This window comes from Plodia interpunctella, chromosome 22 (genome assembly GCF_027563975.2).
Source record: "Plodia interpunctella isolate USDA-ARS_2022_Savannah chromosome 22, ilPloInte3.2, whole genome shotgun sequence".
Taxonomy (NCBI): domain Eukaryota; kingdom Metazoa; phylum Arthropoda; class Insecta; order Lepidoptera; family Pyralidae; genus Plodia; species Plodia interpunctella.
The window spans coordinates 1,017,451-1,034,774 of NC_071315.1; the positions used below are offsets into that span (position 1 = coordinate 1,017,451).

The window sequence follows — 17,324 nt, forward strand, 5'->3', positions numbered from 1 at the left end:
CTCTTGACTCAGTCTATCTATTTAAAAAACCCACATCAAAATTCGTTGCGTAGTTTTAAAGGTCTAAGCGTACATAGCGACAGACAGCGAGGACCAACTTTTGTTTTATACTATGTAGTGAAAAGCGCAGAGCCACGGGAAACAGACAATATTCAAAAGTAATTTAGCTTTTAGATCACGACAGTAACTAATATCTGTGATATTTTTTATGAGCAGAATAGTATTTATCAGCCAAACTTTGGTGTTTTGCCAAGATTAATGTGCGTCATTTGTGTTCCGGTTGTTATCACTAGATGGCGGTTGTTATGTTGAGTCAGAGATTTCTTTATCGACAGGCTGTTTGGAAATTCTCAATAAAATATTGACGATATTAATAGGTATCCCTGTAGTTCTTTATTCCATTATATATACCAATCTCATGTTTAGTACTTAGGAAAACGTCGTGAGGAAACCTGGACTCTAGTTGATAATTTATCATCTAGCGTGTGAATTGGAGGAGGCATTGGCAAACCACTCTATAAATATTGCTGAGAGAGTAGTGTGTGCTTCATTCCACTTAATGACCACGACTGTAAAGAGAAAGGAGAGGGATTTTCTACGGACTGGTGGTTCCGCTCTCGGTCATTTATACCAATTGGATTGACTTCTACACCGTATTGGTTCAATGTAACTATAAATATTCACAAATGATTATGTCTCCACTCGTGTTGTAAAAGCACTGGCTGTTTGTAATTATCACGATGTTTTTCTAGTAGTTTCTTTTGCGCCTAAGCGTTGAGCTCCGACTTAAGACATTGTCGTTCTCGCCTGGGCCTAGCACTGGCAGAAGGGGGAATTTTAAAATGCTAGCTTCATGTTGTTTAAGAGGATTTTTTTTTAAGTGGTAATTTATTTAATTGAGCCTAGCTATACTTATTAACATATAACATTTATACAAAAATCAAATTGTAGAAAAAAACTATAAATAAAAATAATCTTGCAACGCGCCACAGGGAGGCAACGTGCCCAAGACACTAGCAGCGTTTCCTCGCTGTATTGCGAGACTTACACGCCTCTCAACTCCAATCTCCCAAATCCTGTTGGCGATAAGGCGCGTCGTGATGTCTCTTAAATAGAATTTTTAATCAGAACCCCATGGGCCCATCGTTTCCACGGCAAAGGGTAAAAAGTAATTATTATCTACTACACTTATACATTTTTTTTGTCTAATTAATTTGTAGATGCCGAAGATCGTACGAAGCAGAGAATAACAAGTAGGAAAGCTGACCGTTAGCTGGATGGAGCCAGAAATAAATGTTCAGATGAGAAAGCAGTGCTGCAGACCAGCTGCAGCTCAGGGTCCGCATTAAAAAACCAATCGGCACGGGCTTCAGTATTAGCTTCATGATATCTACCAAAGATATCCATTGTTCCGAAAGTTGAACAATTTTCGCTGACCCAATTTGGTTCGTGCCAAACGAAAGTAACTTAAGTGTTATATTTTGTGATATATGCTAATTTCGTACTGCTGCAGTAACAAGACCTATGTCAAACTTTAATTGAAACTATGCTGGTAATTTTGACACAAGCCGTCAGATATATGATAGATAGATAAAAACTTTACTTCTTACTGTTTCACACAATTACAGACAAGAAAAATAATATACCTAAACATAAAACTAACAGTTACATTGTGCCATAAAGTAACAAAAAGGCTACAGCTCAGCTATATGTTACCCAGAAGAGTAACAACTGATTTTCAGCTGACACTTTTGAGGTGGCGCGGACGATAACTGACGTAGAAATGATTTTATAGAGGCGATTCAGGGTGCATCAGGGTGTGCATATCGTAATAATACATTATCATCCCAACTAGATGTGTTGGCGATGGCCACACTGGCTTAAAACCTCATGAGGTTTTAACGTTTTTTTTTAAAGATAAAAACTAATTCGTGACGACCTCGGTGGTGCGGTGGTAAAGTGCTTGCCTCTGAACCGAGAGGTCCCGGGTTCGATAGCCGGTCGGGTCATGGTGGAGAATGATCTTTTCCTGATTCGCCCGGGTCTTGGATGAAATAGATAATCATCTATATATGTATTTATTGTTTGTATTTGATGATTTTGTTGATAGATAAACATCTATATATGTATTTGTTGTAAAATATAGTATCGTTGAGTTATTATCCCATATCACAAGTCTCGAACTTACTTTGGGGCTAGCTCAATCTGTGTGATTTGTCCTAATATGTTTATTCAATTCAGACATTAGGCCTTCACAGGCACTTCTTCAGGTCACTATATTGACTGTGTCATTAAAAATAAACTATGGGAAAATGAAATTGGTTAAGAAACGCTGCATCGTTTAACTCACACAATTATATATAATATCAAATAGGTATAATTTGGACCGGCTGACGCTGTCGTCTACAGCATGTGTATGCAAAATTTCAGCTCAATCGCTTGGAAATATCTGCTTTAAAATTGTGCTGTAAGATTCTGATTCGAACACACGTTTGCTTACCATCAGGCGTCGTTTTCCCATTATGATATAAAAATATATAGTTACCTTCATTTGTGTTCGGCGCAATACCTATGTCTTTCCTTTCCTAGATGAGACTAATTAGTCTCATCCACTCCTTGACATCCTCCCTCACACAGTCCATCTGTTTCCTGGTCTCCCTCTTCTTCTGTAACCAGTTACTTTCATGTTCAGCATGATTAGTTAGGTCTTCGTTTTCTCTCCTCATCAGAGGGATTAGTGCTGGTTTGCATTTCATCTCTGACCATCGAATCGACTCGAAGTGAGTGATCGCGCAGTGTGGTTGTCGTTGCGTCACAATGGCGCAATGTGATTAGTTCGCCGCGTCTCACTTCGAATCGATTCGACTGTGAGAAGTGCAAAATGCAAACCCGCACTTAGCCGACAGATGTTCATACCAAGTCACATATACGTTGATACACACAGACGTTGCAATTTAAACAAAATGCATGGAAATAATTCTCGAATCAGTTCTCCGGCTTTGTATTGGTAACACAATTCATTTGCTACAAGATTACACTCGTCTATAAGCCTTGATTACAGCCCAAGGTTTACATGTTTCCAACGGAGGTTTAATCATATGGTATTAACTAAAGGGCTTTATGTGTACGGTACGGTGTTGCCAGCATTAAAGGCTTATTTTTAGAAACTGATTTCTGATTGCTTAGGTTTAGAACATCCGAATGTCTGGATTTAGTTAAATAGAGTTTGTTTGGAACATCTATAACCTTAACGAGAAAGATATAGCATATCGCTCACTAGCCGCTCGTCTCGGCTTCGCTCAGGCAAAACCATGATAAAAGCCTATGTCACTCCTGAAGGTTTCGCCTATCTCTGTGCCAAATTTCATCAAAATAGGCCTAGTAGTTTTTGAGTTTATTCATTACAAACAAAAATGCAAACCTTTTCTCTTTTTATAATATTAGTAAGGATATGAAACGAGATAACAGAGCGGTGATATCTTTTGTCCCTCATTTGCCACTTTGTATGAGATTAGCCTCATTGAGCCGGGATGTGGCATGGAAACACTCGTCCATCGTGGATATAGTTTTGGTTTTTTATCACCAGACTGCATCTCTTGCAGCATAAGGAAACGCTTTTTAATGACAATTAGTAAGTATTTTCAATCATAATCTTAATTATACTTGCATGTTATTATTTTATTAAATGCGATAAGAGTATTCCTAAACGTTTGAAACTGCATTTTATAGATGACAGATTTGATAACGTCATGACTATCGTGATAAATCAAAGTTGTTTTCGTCTAAGGTGCTCCCAACACAGCGTGTTACGAAATGTTCTAGAACATATGTTGTAAGAAAGAAAAAGAAAGAAAGAAAGAGAGAGGGAGAGAGGGAGGGAGAGAGAGAGAGAGAGAGAGAGAAAGAAAGAAAATTGTGTAAAAGACAATTAAGTGTTATAACATTTTGTAACATGTTGTAAGCACGTTATAACCACATACATGTATCGAACTAAAAGACATAAACATTCTTAGAGACTTAGACAAAACATACTTTAGATTAAAGTATGATCTTTTTTATGGTTTAGATTGCGCCTACGCATAAATAGACCACTTAGCGAATTTATTAATGTCATAAATTATGTCATTGTGACTCACGATATGGATACCCAATAAGCAAAATCAGTACCTATAACTATCTTCAAGACTACTATTCTTTTTACTTGTAAGCTACCTGTAGCATACTGTAAAGCTGGATTTAGGCGCATTTATAGGAACGTTCCCTTCCTATAACTATCTTATAATTAACTTCAGAATGTTATAAAGTATTATAAAATACTTAGGGAAGCACTATTGTTACTATAATGTTCTGAGACAACACATTTATAAGCTCTAACACACTTTTTATTACCTGACCTAAGTATTTTGCTAGAGCAATCTTGTTTATAATGCACTAGTAATGGTAATTCCATTACTAGTGCATTATAAAGTGCTTAAGAGTAATTTTTGTTATTTCGGCTAGTCGGTGCAATTGCTTGTCCTCTAAAAAATACTGAAATCACTTTAAAAATAAATATCTATTTGGTAAATGTTGTAGAACATAAGTAGCAATTTCTTTGAATTATTGTGTATATTTATCATCGAGCTTGTCATATTTATTGTTTGAACTCATTGGGGATTTCATATTTATTGTAAATATGTACCTAATTTTGATAATTTTAACAGCGCCCTTTGAAAACGAGCTCATAGTATATTAAATGTAAAAAAAAATATTTTAATAATCCTCATATAAAATCGCCATGTTAAAAAAATAACTCTTTTTCAAGAAAATTTTAGACTATTATAGGTAAATTTGTACTTAAAGCAATCTCAACCCGCTAATTCGCCGCCATTTAAAAACAAATTAGGGTTCTCTATGAAATTGTCTATTCAATTCTTTTCAGGATGGTAATTATAAATTTACGTTTAGGATGGTGGCATTTTTGAACGTCGACTGCTTTTTAACCAAAGATGACTTTAAATAACTTAACGAATTAGAATGGCCTTGGAGAGTAATAAATTTATTTTATCAAAAAGTGTTATTTGTTGTGGATATTTATCAGACTGAAGACTACACTCGCACTTTATTGTTGAGAAAAGAAATATTAGAAAACTTCTTAATATAAAACAATTGTAATGTAAAAGCTAAGGTGTAAAAGCCCCACGTTGGGCGCCATTGTTAGGTGATAGGGTAATCTCAGGTAGGGTTGGAGTAGGAATAGGCAAAGGCAGACAGTTATATAATAATATAATTAATAAGTAAAATACAGACCCTTCAATAATTTAAGATATTTTATTATATATATTTTATTATTACACCGTACTGTGGTACGTGCCGATATCGTTATGGTAATGAATGAGTCAAAATGTGATTTCAAAATATCAAGTGGAACAATAATTTAAAATTTTGAATTTAGACTGAAATAAATAAAAATCATGCCAGCGCGCACGCGATATAACTAAAGAGGTCATAATGCGTGGCGTTACAAATATATGGTGGTATGCAATCATTACCCGGAAGACGAATGTGACTACTGCTATATTCAAAACATCATGTAAGTCTCAATTAGTATCAACAAAGTTTAACTATATATTTTTTGTCTCTACATTGCTTATGCATCAAAAACTATTGACGGTTTTCTATATCTCGGGCGCTCCATTTAGTTAGGGAATTTCCCAACTTTCCATCACGCCATCAAATCAATTAACGTTTCATCAAGCCAAGATCTATTAGGTGCACTATATACTATATACACTATAGCCCACTTTTGTATGCCTTCATGCAATTCGCAATTTTTTTTAATACTCAGTGGTTTCTTCAAAATCGCTGTTGTATTCTTCCACAATATTGTCAACTTCTTCGCTTTCCGCGTTGTAGGCTAGGGGAGGCAAAATATTTTTCATCACGGAACCCTCATTATATTCATCTGTATTTGCGCTTGACGCGCTAGATTTATTTACTGAAGATCTTGGCTCACTAATTCTGCAAACCTCTTTCTCAATTTTCTTCTATAACCACCACTCCTTTTAAATCTTTTCCAATCGCTTAAATCCATGATAATAGTAAAATAATATATTAACCTGAACAAAATGGCTGATGATACTGACAGTAACATATAAGATTGTTTGATCTTCTAACCCTCTTCATTAAGTTTAATTACACTTTAAAGAGTCTTGAACAAGACAATAGACGCAAACTTATAATAGTCACAGAGTAGTGCGTTATAATATCATGTTCTCTAGTATAGGATCGATTATGATTCAAACTTATAAGTTTACTATAAAATAATCTTGTAGCTATCTATAAGATTGTGTAGTGAAAATAAATGCTCTTGAAAATATCTACGCTTGTGGAATGCTAAAACAAGTAAAAGTGTCTTGTAACTATCTTGTACGGAATTCTTGTAGCAAACTATAAGACTAAGATATAAAAACTAATGCTCTTGAGTATGTTAAAGCTTGTCGAATACTATTATAACTAAAAACGTCTAGAACAATACTTATATAGGAACAATATTAGTAAAAATACTCTTATAATATTGTTTTATACGATTATTTTGCTTGTTGGGTAGATACGGTATGTGATGGTTTAAAAATCGGCCTTTAGATAGAAATGTTTGATTGTGACACTGTTCACATTTGAAGATTTCATATGATCATGTTGTAATGTTGAAAAAATTCATTATTTACAAAGTAAACGAAACCGAATGACGCAGAATGGATAAGCAATGCAAATCCATTCTTATGCAGCTGCTAAGCTCATTTTAGAAGACAAATTAACATGTTAACGTTTTGCGTTCACATTTTGCGTCAGACCTCCGTGTTCGTATAATCTTAACTATATCCCTCCCATGTACCTAATTCATATTATGTAAGAAAGAAACATGTTTATCCTTACTTCCTTATCCTTACTAATATTATAAATGTGAAAGTAATTTTGTTTGGTTGTTACCTCTTCACGCTCTATCTACTCAACCAATCTTCTTGAAATATTTCATACATGTAGCTTGAAGTATGGAGAAGGACATAGTGTACCTTACGTCCCGGAAAAAATTATACGGACGAAGCCGCGGGCTAAAAGCTATTTTGCCATAAATTAAAAATCATTTACATCACATGAAGTACACAAAAACTATTATGTAATACATAGATTGTAAAAAGTGATAATGAATACTCGAATTACAGAACTCTTTGTAATATACTTCATTGCCTTGTGGTAGACAGGATTTGAATCTGAGAACAATGTAACCAGACTGTACCTTTCAACCACTGAACCACTACGGCGTCACAACACAGTTCAATCTATTCACCGTGTCTAGCAACAAGTAATGTTATTAATCGTAACCTGTATAAGGAATTATTGCAGTCATTGAACAAGATAATTTTTATTGCAACACTGAAACCGGTCTCAACGAAACTGGGGTATGACAAGGTTACGCTATTTGGCGTTTCGCGGGTAAGGCTGCGGCCTTACTGACGGCGAGTGGCGTAGGAAATCATCCAAATATATTAGTAGTAGTTCGCTGCGAACTTAGACCTCGCGAACACAATATTTTTTTTTATAAAATTGTGAATATTTCAAAAACGACTTAACCGATTTTGATGCCCTACGTTTAAAAATTATGTTGGCAGATCCTACATACCTTTTAAATTTCATCAAAATCAGACCAACTGTTCGAAAGTTATCGCGTTACAAACATACATACGGACATAGTATGTATACGAACATGCATACATACAAAAAAAAGAAAGTTCATGAGAATTTTTTCTTTATTTTTATTTATTTTATTTTATTTTATTTTTTTGTGTTACCCGCATAAACGGGACCGCATAAACCGATTTAGAGAAAATTTGGTATATTTGTAGCATGAAACCTGGAATAGGAATAATTCTGTTAATTGCGCGAATTTTGTCGAGAATGTAAATTAAATATTTTGATTGAAAAAACAAATTTTTGCCGCCTATTAATTTTTACTTTATTGCACACTAGTCAAAATTAAATTTATCATAACGTTTGACGTCACATATACTTGAACTAGCATGCAATAAAATATTTCATAGCCGGTATTTCTTGCCAATTACGTTTTGATTGAGTTTCATTTATTTAATGTTTATTATATTATATTACGTATGTAACCCGGAAGTAAAGTAAAGAATGTCGTGAAATGAAATATTTATTTTGTAATCGATGTAGTAAGAATGGTCTATGTTACTCCTGAAAGTTTCATCTATCTCTGTGCCAAATTTCATTAAAATCGGCCCAGTAGTTTTTGAGTTTATTACAACAAAAATACTTGACAAATCTTTTTTCTTTATAATATTAGTATGTAATTGACGCGAGAAGTGAAACCAATGCTTTACTTTATCGTATTTAACTTTTAGCTTGAATAGATAGTTATCTAAGTACTGTCAGCTACATATTAAGTTGCCTAGTAAACCTTTATGCGATTGTAATAGCGTTCAATTTCCAATGAATTTTGATAGGTGTAAGTGCTGTTGGCTATACAATAAAATTTCACTATCACATGTGATTGATATAGTATTATCAATACGTGATATTATTTTATCTTGAGTTCCGTAAAGAAAAGCCAAAGGCATTGTCATCTTGACTTGTTTGCCAAGCCTTAATATTAAAAAACAAAATTAAAAAAATAATATGTTAACTGCCAGTATCTTAAAGTGTGTTACATAATAAATAAACGAAATATGATAGAAATTAAATAAACAAAAGAAAAAGGTTTCTAATTTGAAATTAGAATTATAATTTAAAAGTGCAGTGTAAAAAGTAATCTGTGTTAATGAGTGCGTGACATGAATGTTGAACAAATTTTTGACATTTCCGAAAACAGAGTTGCCATTATCATGTTAATAAATATAATAAATAATATAGGTTGTGTTGTATTTTTGTAAAATACGGTTTTCTTAAGTGAAAATGAAAAACCCTTTTGCTGTCATGAACATAGGTTTGTTACAAAAATTACTTTAAATGTATGTACTTAAACAAGTTTTTTACAAAAGTAAAATTTTTGACCCAAACTTTTATTGTTGTCGGGGAGATCTTATCGCATTCAATGCGTGACAGAAAAAAATCATGTGTGTGCTGTTGCAGGAGTTCCCTCGTCGGGAGCCGTTCCCAGGTGCACCATATGTGTTGAAGATATCTGCTTCATAATTGAGTTACAAGATTCCACCTGAACATACATACATTGCAAGTTAAACAAAATTTGTGAAAAAAATCTTCAAAAATGTCACGTTTTAGCTTTGAAGCATTTTTTCATATGCGTTGATTTTATTCATTAATTCTGTCGGGACATAATGAAACTATATTTTATTTTATTCATAGGGCACACAAACAGAACACAGACAAAAAAGAACATAATTAAAAGTCTAAATATAAGAAGTAATCTATATATATATACATATAACATTTAAAATGCTTTTTTATATTTTCACCTGTCCCGTCTGTCCCGTCTGTCACGGCAAGTTAAACTTCACCTACTTCCGCTCGTCCCATAGATTTGAATTTTCCACGTTTTCCACGTCGCTTCAGATTCCATGACACAATACATTTATGATAAGTATGACCTGACGGTACAGCCAGGATCGGCTCCCAACAAGGACACTCACTACTACTACTACTGCACGTATACTTATGATTTATTTGTCACGCATCGTGTGCAACAAGATATCTGAAAGATAGTAATTTCTGATATCGCATGATTGGTATAAAGTGTCTCTGATGACGATAAAAATTACGTTTTTTTTTTTAAATATTAATAATTGCAAATTAACCTATATTATAAGCCAAAGTCGGCCTACAATTTGCTACACAACGTTGTAATGTGCAGTCAATAGGATAATACCACAGACTTTATCCTAACAAATATTGACGACCTCGGTGGCGCAGTGGTAAAGTCTCTGAACCGTGAGGTTCGGTCCCCGGTTCGGTCCCGGTCGGGTCATGATGGAAAATGATATTTTTCTGATTGGCCCGGGTTTTGGATGTTTATCTATTATATTTGTTATACGTTGAGTTAGTATCGCATAACACAAGTTACTTACTTTGTGATTTGTCCTAATATATTTATTTATTAGAAATGGGAAAATAAGTTTTGTTTGTTACTTCTTCACGCTATCAACCAATCTTCTTGAAATTTTGAATACATGTGGTTTGAAATACGTAGAAGGATATACCTTTCATCCCGAAAAAATAAATGCTCCCTTGGGAAATTCACGCGTATATAGGTCTGTGGTGTGTTCTTGAATGATCTTAGCAAACAATATGACAATTGTGAACCCCAGACGGCAAAGACTGGCAACAATTCTATTTTTAAACCTCGACGCCAAAGAGGGGTTTTATAATTTGCCCGTTAAGTCCGTCTGTTTGGCTGTGTACGGGGGTTTGGCTCATCAACGGGTGAGCCGATTTGGATGCGTTTTTTTTTTTCATTTGATAGCTAATCTTTATGCGGTGGTTCTTAGATATGTTTGATCAAAACCAGTTCTGCCATTCAAAGTTGTAGCGAAGTGAATATTGAAAGTCGGTTTTTTTAAATTTGTTTAACAAATAATAGTACATTGTTCAAAGAGATATGAAAATCACAGATTCTAAAGAGGGTGTATGTTGCTCCGTTAGAGTAATAAACATATAATTAACTAGATGTTACCCGGGGCTTCGCTCCCGTGGGAATTTGTGATAAAATATAGCCTATAGGAATCTTGGATAATGTACCTTTCTAATGGTGAAAGAATTTTTGATATCGATTGGGTAGTTTCGGAGATTACCCGCCTCAAACATACAAACACACAAACGCTTATCTCTTTATATAGAAGTGTAGATATAGATTTATGAACTGAGTTATGTATAGAACTATCGAAAGCTAAGCAAGTACTAAGGCGTCGTAAATACAAAGGTATAAATTGAGTCACGAATTAGAATACAAACTTGTTTTTTTTTTTTGCAGTTGACATAAAATGGGTGCTGAGCGTGTGTAGCGGCGCGATGAGCCAGGGGGGGCTGAAGCACGCTGCCACCGAGTCGCGGCTGGACAGCAAGCGTGAGTACCACAAAGATGGTCCGGCATGATATGACCATTAGGAACGACCTCTGTGTCCCAATCATGCCGGACCGCTACACTGGAGGTCCCAGGTTCGATCCCCGGTTAGGTCAACATGGATAAATGTTTTTTTTTTTTTTTAGATTGGCCCGTGTCTTGGATGTTTGTGTTTATCCACACAAAAAGAAACTAATATTCGGGCCAATACTAATATTATAATGCATAATAGTTAAAGGCTCCCATTCAAACATAGGGTAGATTTTTTTTTTCATAAATCAAATCACAATTGACTGTAATGGAAAGATTGTGTTCCGCTTTCGCAGAATAACTCATGCGGGCGAAGCCGCCGGCAAAAGCTAGTATGTTGTAAAATATAGTATCGTTGAGTTAGTATCCCATAACACAAGTCTCGAACTTACTTTGGGGCCAAGTCAATCTGTGTGATTTGTCATTTGGAGATTTGACTCACTTTACGACCTGCAAAACGTTCAATCGGGAATGTTATTGTTACCTATCAACTGCCAAGGCTATAAAATCTTTCGTCGCATCGTTCGATATTCACTGGAAAACTACTAACAGTAGTTTTCTAGAATAAGAAAAAAATTGTTGACATTTTTCCGTGAAAATAGGTATTTACCTTAGCGTAGACTAAACACGGAAAGATTCTGTCTGCTGACTATAATATACCTACAAGCGTATTACAACAAATTACACGTCCAATATGTTCGTGACTGTAATTAAATTGTTATAAGAAGCTGTAAACATGTAATCGTTAGTATAATTACCTTGTTGTATATCTAGCAATTTTGAAGCGGTTAAGACGCGCACCTGTGAACCGAAGTGTCCCAAGTTCGGATCCTACTCGTGCCACATGAGTTCGTATACCAATCTGACTCGTGTATAGTAGTTTTAATCGACCACCACTTGTTTCTGTTGACGGAAAACATCGTGAGGAATCCTGCATTTTGGTTGATTTGTGTGTGCAATGGAGAAGGCAAAGCCAAACCACGCCATTAATAATGCCAAGAGAGTTGTTGTGTGTGTTTCGTTCCATGTAATGACCACGACCACGAAGCACAGAAACAGACACAACACGCCCAGAATCGAAATGCAATGCCTGTATGTACATACGTACTACATTTCAAATCTTCAAATATGATATCAGATGTTGACCAACATTACGCAACTATTACAGAAAGATGTTACAGGAGCTCGTTCGAGCGTTCGGCCTGCTTTAAGTGGCGGTCAAGTCGTTTCGCAATGGTCGGTCGTTGGATGGGTGACCAACAAATTATTATCTTGAGGTCGTTAGAATAGAATACAGGTTAAGCTGTTATTTCCATATCCCAATCCCAACTAATATTATAAATGCGAAAGTAAGTTTGTTTGTTACCTTTTCACGCATTATCTACGGGACCGATTGTTATGAAATTTGGTACACGGGTACTTTTTATCCCGAAATTCCCACGGGAGCGTAGCCCCGGAGTTAGTCCTAGTTATTTAGAACTAGCTTTTGCCGCCGTAATTTATTGACAACTTGTCGCGATGAAACCTAAACCAGATTTTTTGTTAGACCATCACCTGTCCAACTATGAAAACCGCATGAAATTACATCGAGTAGTTTGCAGATTCGACCGCATCAAATTACATATAGCATATAACTACATAAATTACTTCCATATAATAGTTTTTGCGTGAAGCGCATATTAACATACAAACAGACAAAAATTTCCAATAAAAATCACCATAATTATTTTTATTTAATATCTCCAATGTACAGACATATTTATAGAGATAGTACGGTATTATTATATGTACGAGACTAGGGTTAGCTCGCTCGCCTATTAGTTCAACAATACATAATATCACGTTTGTTATCCAACAATGGACCTATGACTGACCAATATAATAGGTACCTAACAATAACTTCTCAAAGTACACAGTGTGGTTCCCGCCCTAAAATAGGTAATCCCTAAAAAACATCCACAAGAGGATATGGAGTGGAGATCCTTACGAGGTGTCAAAGGGACACATGGATAATATAGGTAACAAATAGCATTCCCAAGGAGTGTCTACCGTCTGGAGGCAGGTTGTTAAATAACAGCTGAATCTTGAATATTTTAAGGTTTATTTTTACGCTGACCCCGGGTTTAGCGGCGCCACAGCCCCGAATGAAACCGGCAGTAATAGATTAACCGGTAGATAAAAAAGATAGTAAACAGTGTAAAGTCAAGTCCGTCTGCCAGATCCAACCCTCTTTGGCAATGCTGCCGTTGCCTCTCTCTCTCTCACATCTGAGCGTTCTCCCGGTTTCCACTCAACTGTTGAAGTTCCACTATCCCTTATTCACCTCATACGACATCCACGGGAGGATATGCGAGTTCCTACTAGGGACCACAGTTCAGGAGACCTTGGCCTAGCAAATACAGCGAAACGGCAACTTTACAGCAATTTAATTGTCTCGTGTGACCCAGAAAGTGCTTCTTTGGCATGACACGCGCGACTGGCGCCGTGCCATGCCAATACAATGCGGGAAAACTAAAACACACACGTTTTGTTTTATATTCCACTTGAAAATAAATTCATATAACAACGCACGCACTGTTATTTTTGGGCACCCACTGCCTGGCAAAGGACTCCCCATTTCCTTTCAAGCGGTTCTCTCTCTCTCTCTCTCTCATCTCCGCTTATTTGTTGATAAGGCTCGGTGCTTGGTTGGTAGTTTCCTACCAAGCCGTTCTATCCCATGCAAAATCCATACAACCACTCCAACGCTTCCTTGGTCGCGCTAGGAGTCCAATGGGTATAGATTAATCTAACGTTCCCGCTGCATGCGGCAAATATGCCCCTTATTGTATGTTCAATTTTCTCCACATAGACTTGTGTCTCACGTATTTGGAAAAACCTACTGAACTACTAGAACTAGGTATGTGGAAAATTTTGAGTGTTGAGTTGAGATTGCGGCTCAAAGCACATAAGCTTGTGTTAAGTACGTTGCGGGTTGTCGAAAAGAAAAAATGCTGTGATAATGACAATATTTTTAAAAGATATGACAAAAATAAAATCACACTACATTTTTGAACTCCTCCTGCAAACGCTCCATACAAAATGACACAAAGAAATGACGTTACTATTTGGTAATATGTTCGCAAAGCGTGTATGGTGATGAGTTCATAACAAAAGTTGTAACAAAATTGTAATTTTTTTTAGAGTGTATTTTTATTATTGTATTACTTTTTTAAATGGACTTTCTTACCAACTTTCGATCCAGCTGTTACAGTCCACGAATTATTATGTTACAGTCTACGAATTATCATAATGATCTGAAATATATCTATGTTACATATAAACATATTTTTTACAACTTTTTGACCTTGTCATCTGCCCCATTCTAGGGGAAAGGCGGCGCGGTGCGGCGGGCCGCGCGTCGGTGCTCCGCCGGGCGCCGTCTGACTCGGACTGCTCCGGGGAGACCGCGTCGCTGTCCGCCGACAGCGGCGACCGCGCCGTGCGCCCCGCGCCGCCGCCCGCGCGGACCGGCAAGTCCCGCAGGTGAGTGAAGCGGCGACGCATCATATACCATCTCAGAAGACGCCCGATGATGTCTTCCGCACGTGGTTGAATGTTCTCAAGGCGCATCGGTGAGATCTTTCACGTTTATGCCAGCCTAGTACTTCAACGTCTTGTTCCGTGTCGAGTGCGCCGCCCTGGAATCGGACCACTCCATAATGAAGATATTGTGGATGTCGTATGAGGCAACTAAGGGACACAGACTTGTCAGCCGTGTGATGATGTACCGCTCGCACTGCTCAGGGGAGTCCGCCTACAGCGGGTACCAAAGGCAAGCCCTGCTGCCCTGCATCTCCCTGAGGGAGATATACCGAGTGTGATATTATTTTGTGATAACCCTGACTGCATCGTCGACGTTGGACTGGCGACTGACTTTAGCAATGCTGTCAAACAACTGTATTAGTTGTTAGTGACAATTAAACATAAGCTTGAATTATATTGACTGTAAACAAAAACCTTTTTGAGGCCTGGATCCGCGCCGAGCTTTAATCTATACTAATAATATAAATGCCAAACTCCGTCTAGTCTGTCTGTCCCTGGTAAACCGCTGGGTCGATTTTTAAGAAATTTGGAATAGATATAATGACCCGATGTCAATAGATTACCGCGGGTGGAGCTACAACAGTTAAATAAATTTGTTTGCACTTCCAGTCGCCGTCGCGGCAGCGAGTGGGAGGTGCTCGAAGGTCTGAAGGACGGGCAGCGGTTTGAGAAGCGGCCTGATGTCTTCAACGGGTACTTGCATAAGAAGCGCAAATGGCCGCTCAAGGGATGGCACAAGGTTCGTAAATTATCAATATTTTATGCAACCATTCACTCTTTTCACTGGTGTCAGATTTTAAAGGCCTAAAGGCATCTCCCCTACCGCCAAGTAGTCAAGATGATGATGGCAAGATGGCAAGTAGTCGCATACACACTAGTGAGCTTTAAATGTCAACCAGTGTACAGATTTCCTCACTAGAACTGAAGAGGTTTCTTCACAGGAAGCAAATGTTGGTCGATGTAAACTACTATACATAGAGTCAGAACGTATACAAACTCATGTGGCAGGAGTGGGATTCGAATATGAGACCTTTAGATCACAGGCAAACAGTCTCAACCGCTGGACCACCACCGCGTCATTTTAAGCTATAGGGGTAATGCTAGCAAACACTCGTTAGGGGCGCTGTTGTTCTCAAAAGTTGGATTTCAATTTTTTTACATTTGTGTTATGCGCATGTAACATTTTTTTGTTTGTCATTCAACTGACACTTTATATCAAAAATCAAATGTCAAAGTAATTATTCAGAAATTCAGTCACTTTTTCATGTCATATTACAGCAACAGTAATGTGACAAAATGGTGTCATACCTACTTGTCATACAGTTACTATTTTTGGATGAGATGATAAATTGGCTTTTTGACCAGCTAAATAAAAATGCATGCAAATGATAGTTACTAATTGATTTAATAAAACAATATTTTATATATATTTATATTACTATATTTTCGTTCCGGCTAAAGTATATTAGGAATGCTTTTTGTAATTGAAGTCAAACAAAAAGGCGGACGGAATAATCATTATATATATCAACCTCACTAATCAAATCCCCAGCGATACTTCGTTGTCGACGGCGGCATACTGGTCTACGCGCGGTCGCCGACAGATGTCGCCCGCGGCCGTCTGCACGGCTCCGTCGACGTCGGCTTGTCGGTCATTTCGGCGAAAGCGAGACGGCGACGCATCGACATCGACGCCGATGAATTCATATACCATCTCAGAGCGAAGACGCCCGATGTCTTCCGCACGTGGTTGAATGTTCTGAAGGCGCATCGGTGAGCTCTTTAACGTTTATGCTACCCTAGTACTTCAACGTCTTCTTCTGTGTCTGGTGCGCCGCCCTGAAATAGGACCACTCCATATGATGATATGGTGAATGTTGTATGAGGCAACTAAGGGACATAGACTTGCCAGCTGTCAGGCAACAATAGCATTCCCAAGGAGGGTTGTCGTAAGGCAGGCAGGATGTAAAATAATAGCCAAATATACAAAATTCTGAAATTTTTTTACGGACTTTTGAGCGTCACAGCTCCCGGATGCAAACGCATCATTGCACGCGAAAGATTAGTGCCTACTTCAGCGTCGTTAAGTATAATTATGTTTGTAGTTTAATTCGTGACTCAATGTATACCTTTGTATTTATGATGCCCTAGTACTTGCTTAGCTTTCAACAGTTCTATACATGACTCAGTTCCTAAGTCAATTATTTGTTTATTACTCTCTAACGGAGTAGACAGAGCGTGAATTTTAAGTTATGATATAGTCTACTTTCTTTTCAGCTTGTACCGTCAACATCTTCTCACATTCGGGGCAAGAGAATCGATCCCCAAAATTCATGCCCCATTAGAAGACCTTCCACCAACTGACACTTCATCACGTAAGTTTTACTTTAAATTTTAAAGAATTTCAGGGTGTTGGAACTGTTTATGACCATCTAGGAAGGTAGGCTTCATGTCAGCTAAATGTTTTTTTGGGTGGCAAATTTAGTTCCCTTTTACATTACATCTTTAAATATGTGTTCTATGTAACGACGGTTACATGTACAATTTTTCTAGATATTAATTAATAAATAAAATTTGCACGGTAAAATAGATTTTTTCTACTACCTACTCTTATAGTTCATTTTCTGACTTTTACCTA

At 37.0% G+C, this 17,324-nt stretch overlaps 1 protein-coding gene across 8 annotated transcripts in view; it reads left to right on the forward strand.

Moving 5' to 3' along the window:
- LOC128679540 (oxysterol-binding protein-related protein 3-like) overlaps window positions 1-17,324 on the forward strand; it is a 61,039-nt gene that overhangs the window by 5,530 nt on the left and 38,185 nt on the right. For 3 of the 8 annotated variants that reach the window (XM_053761836.2, XM_053761838.2, XM_053761839.2), the window contains exons 1-6: window positions 8,348-8,980; window positions 10,982-11,074; window positions 14,470-14,626; window positions 15,296-15,425; window positions 16,239-16,459; window positions 16,964-17,061. In XM_053761836.2, the coding sequence (XP_053617811.1) occupies window positions 8,950-8,980; window positions 10,982-11,074; window positions 14,470-14,626; window positions 15,296-15,425; window positions 16,239-16,459; window positions 16,964-17,061 (730 nt within the window). In that variant the 5' untranslated portion in view covers window positions 8,348-8,949. Of the gene's footprint in view, window positions 1-8,346; window positions 8,981-10,981; window positions 11,075-14,469; window positions 14,627-15,295; window positions 15,426-16,238; window positions 16,460-16,963; window positions 17,062-17,324 lie in introns of those variants that run through there. The other 5 variants (XM_053761837.2, XM_053761841.2, XM_053761843.2 and 2 more) reach the window with 5 other exon arrangements.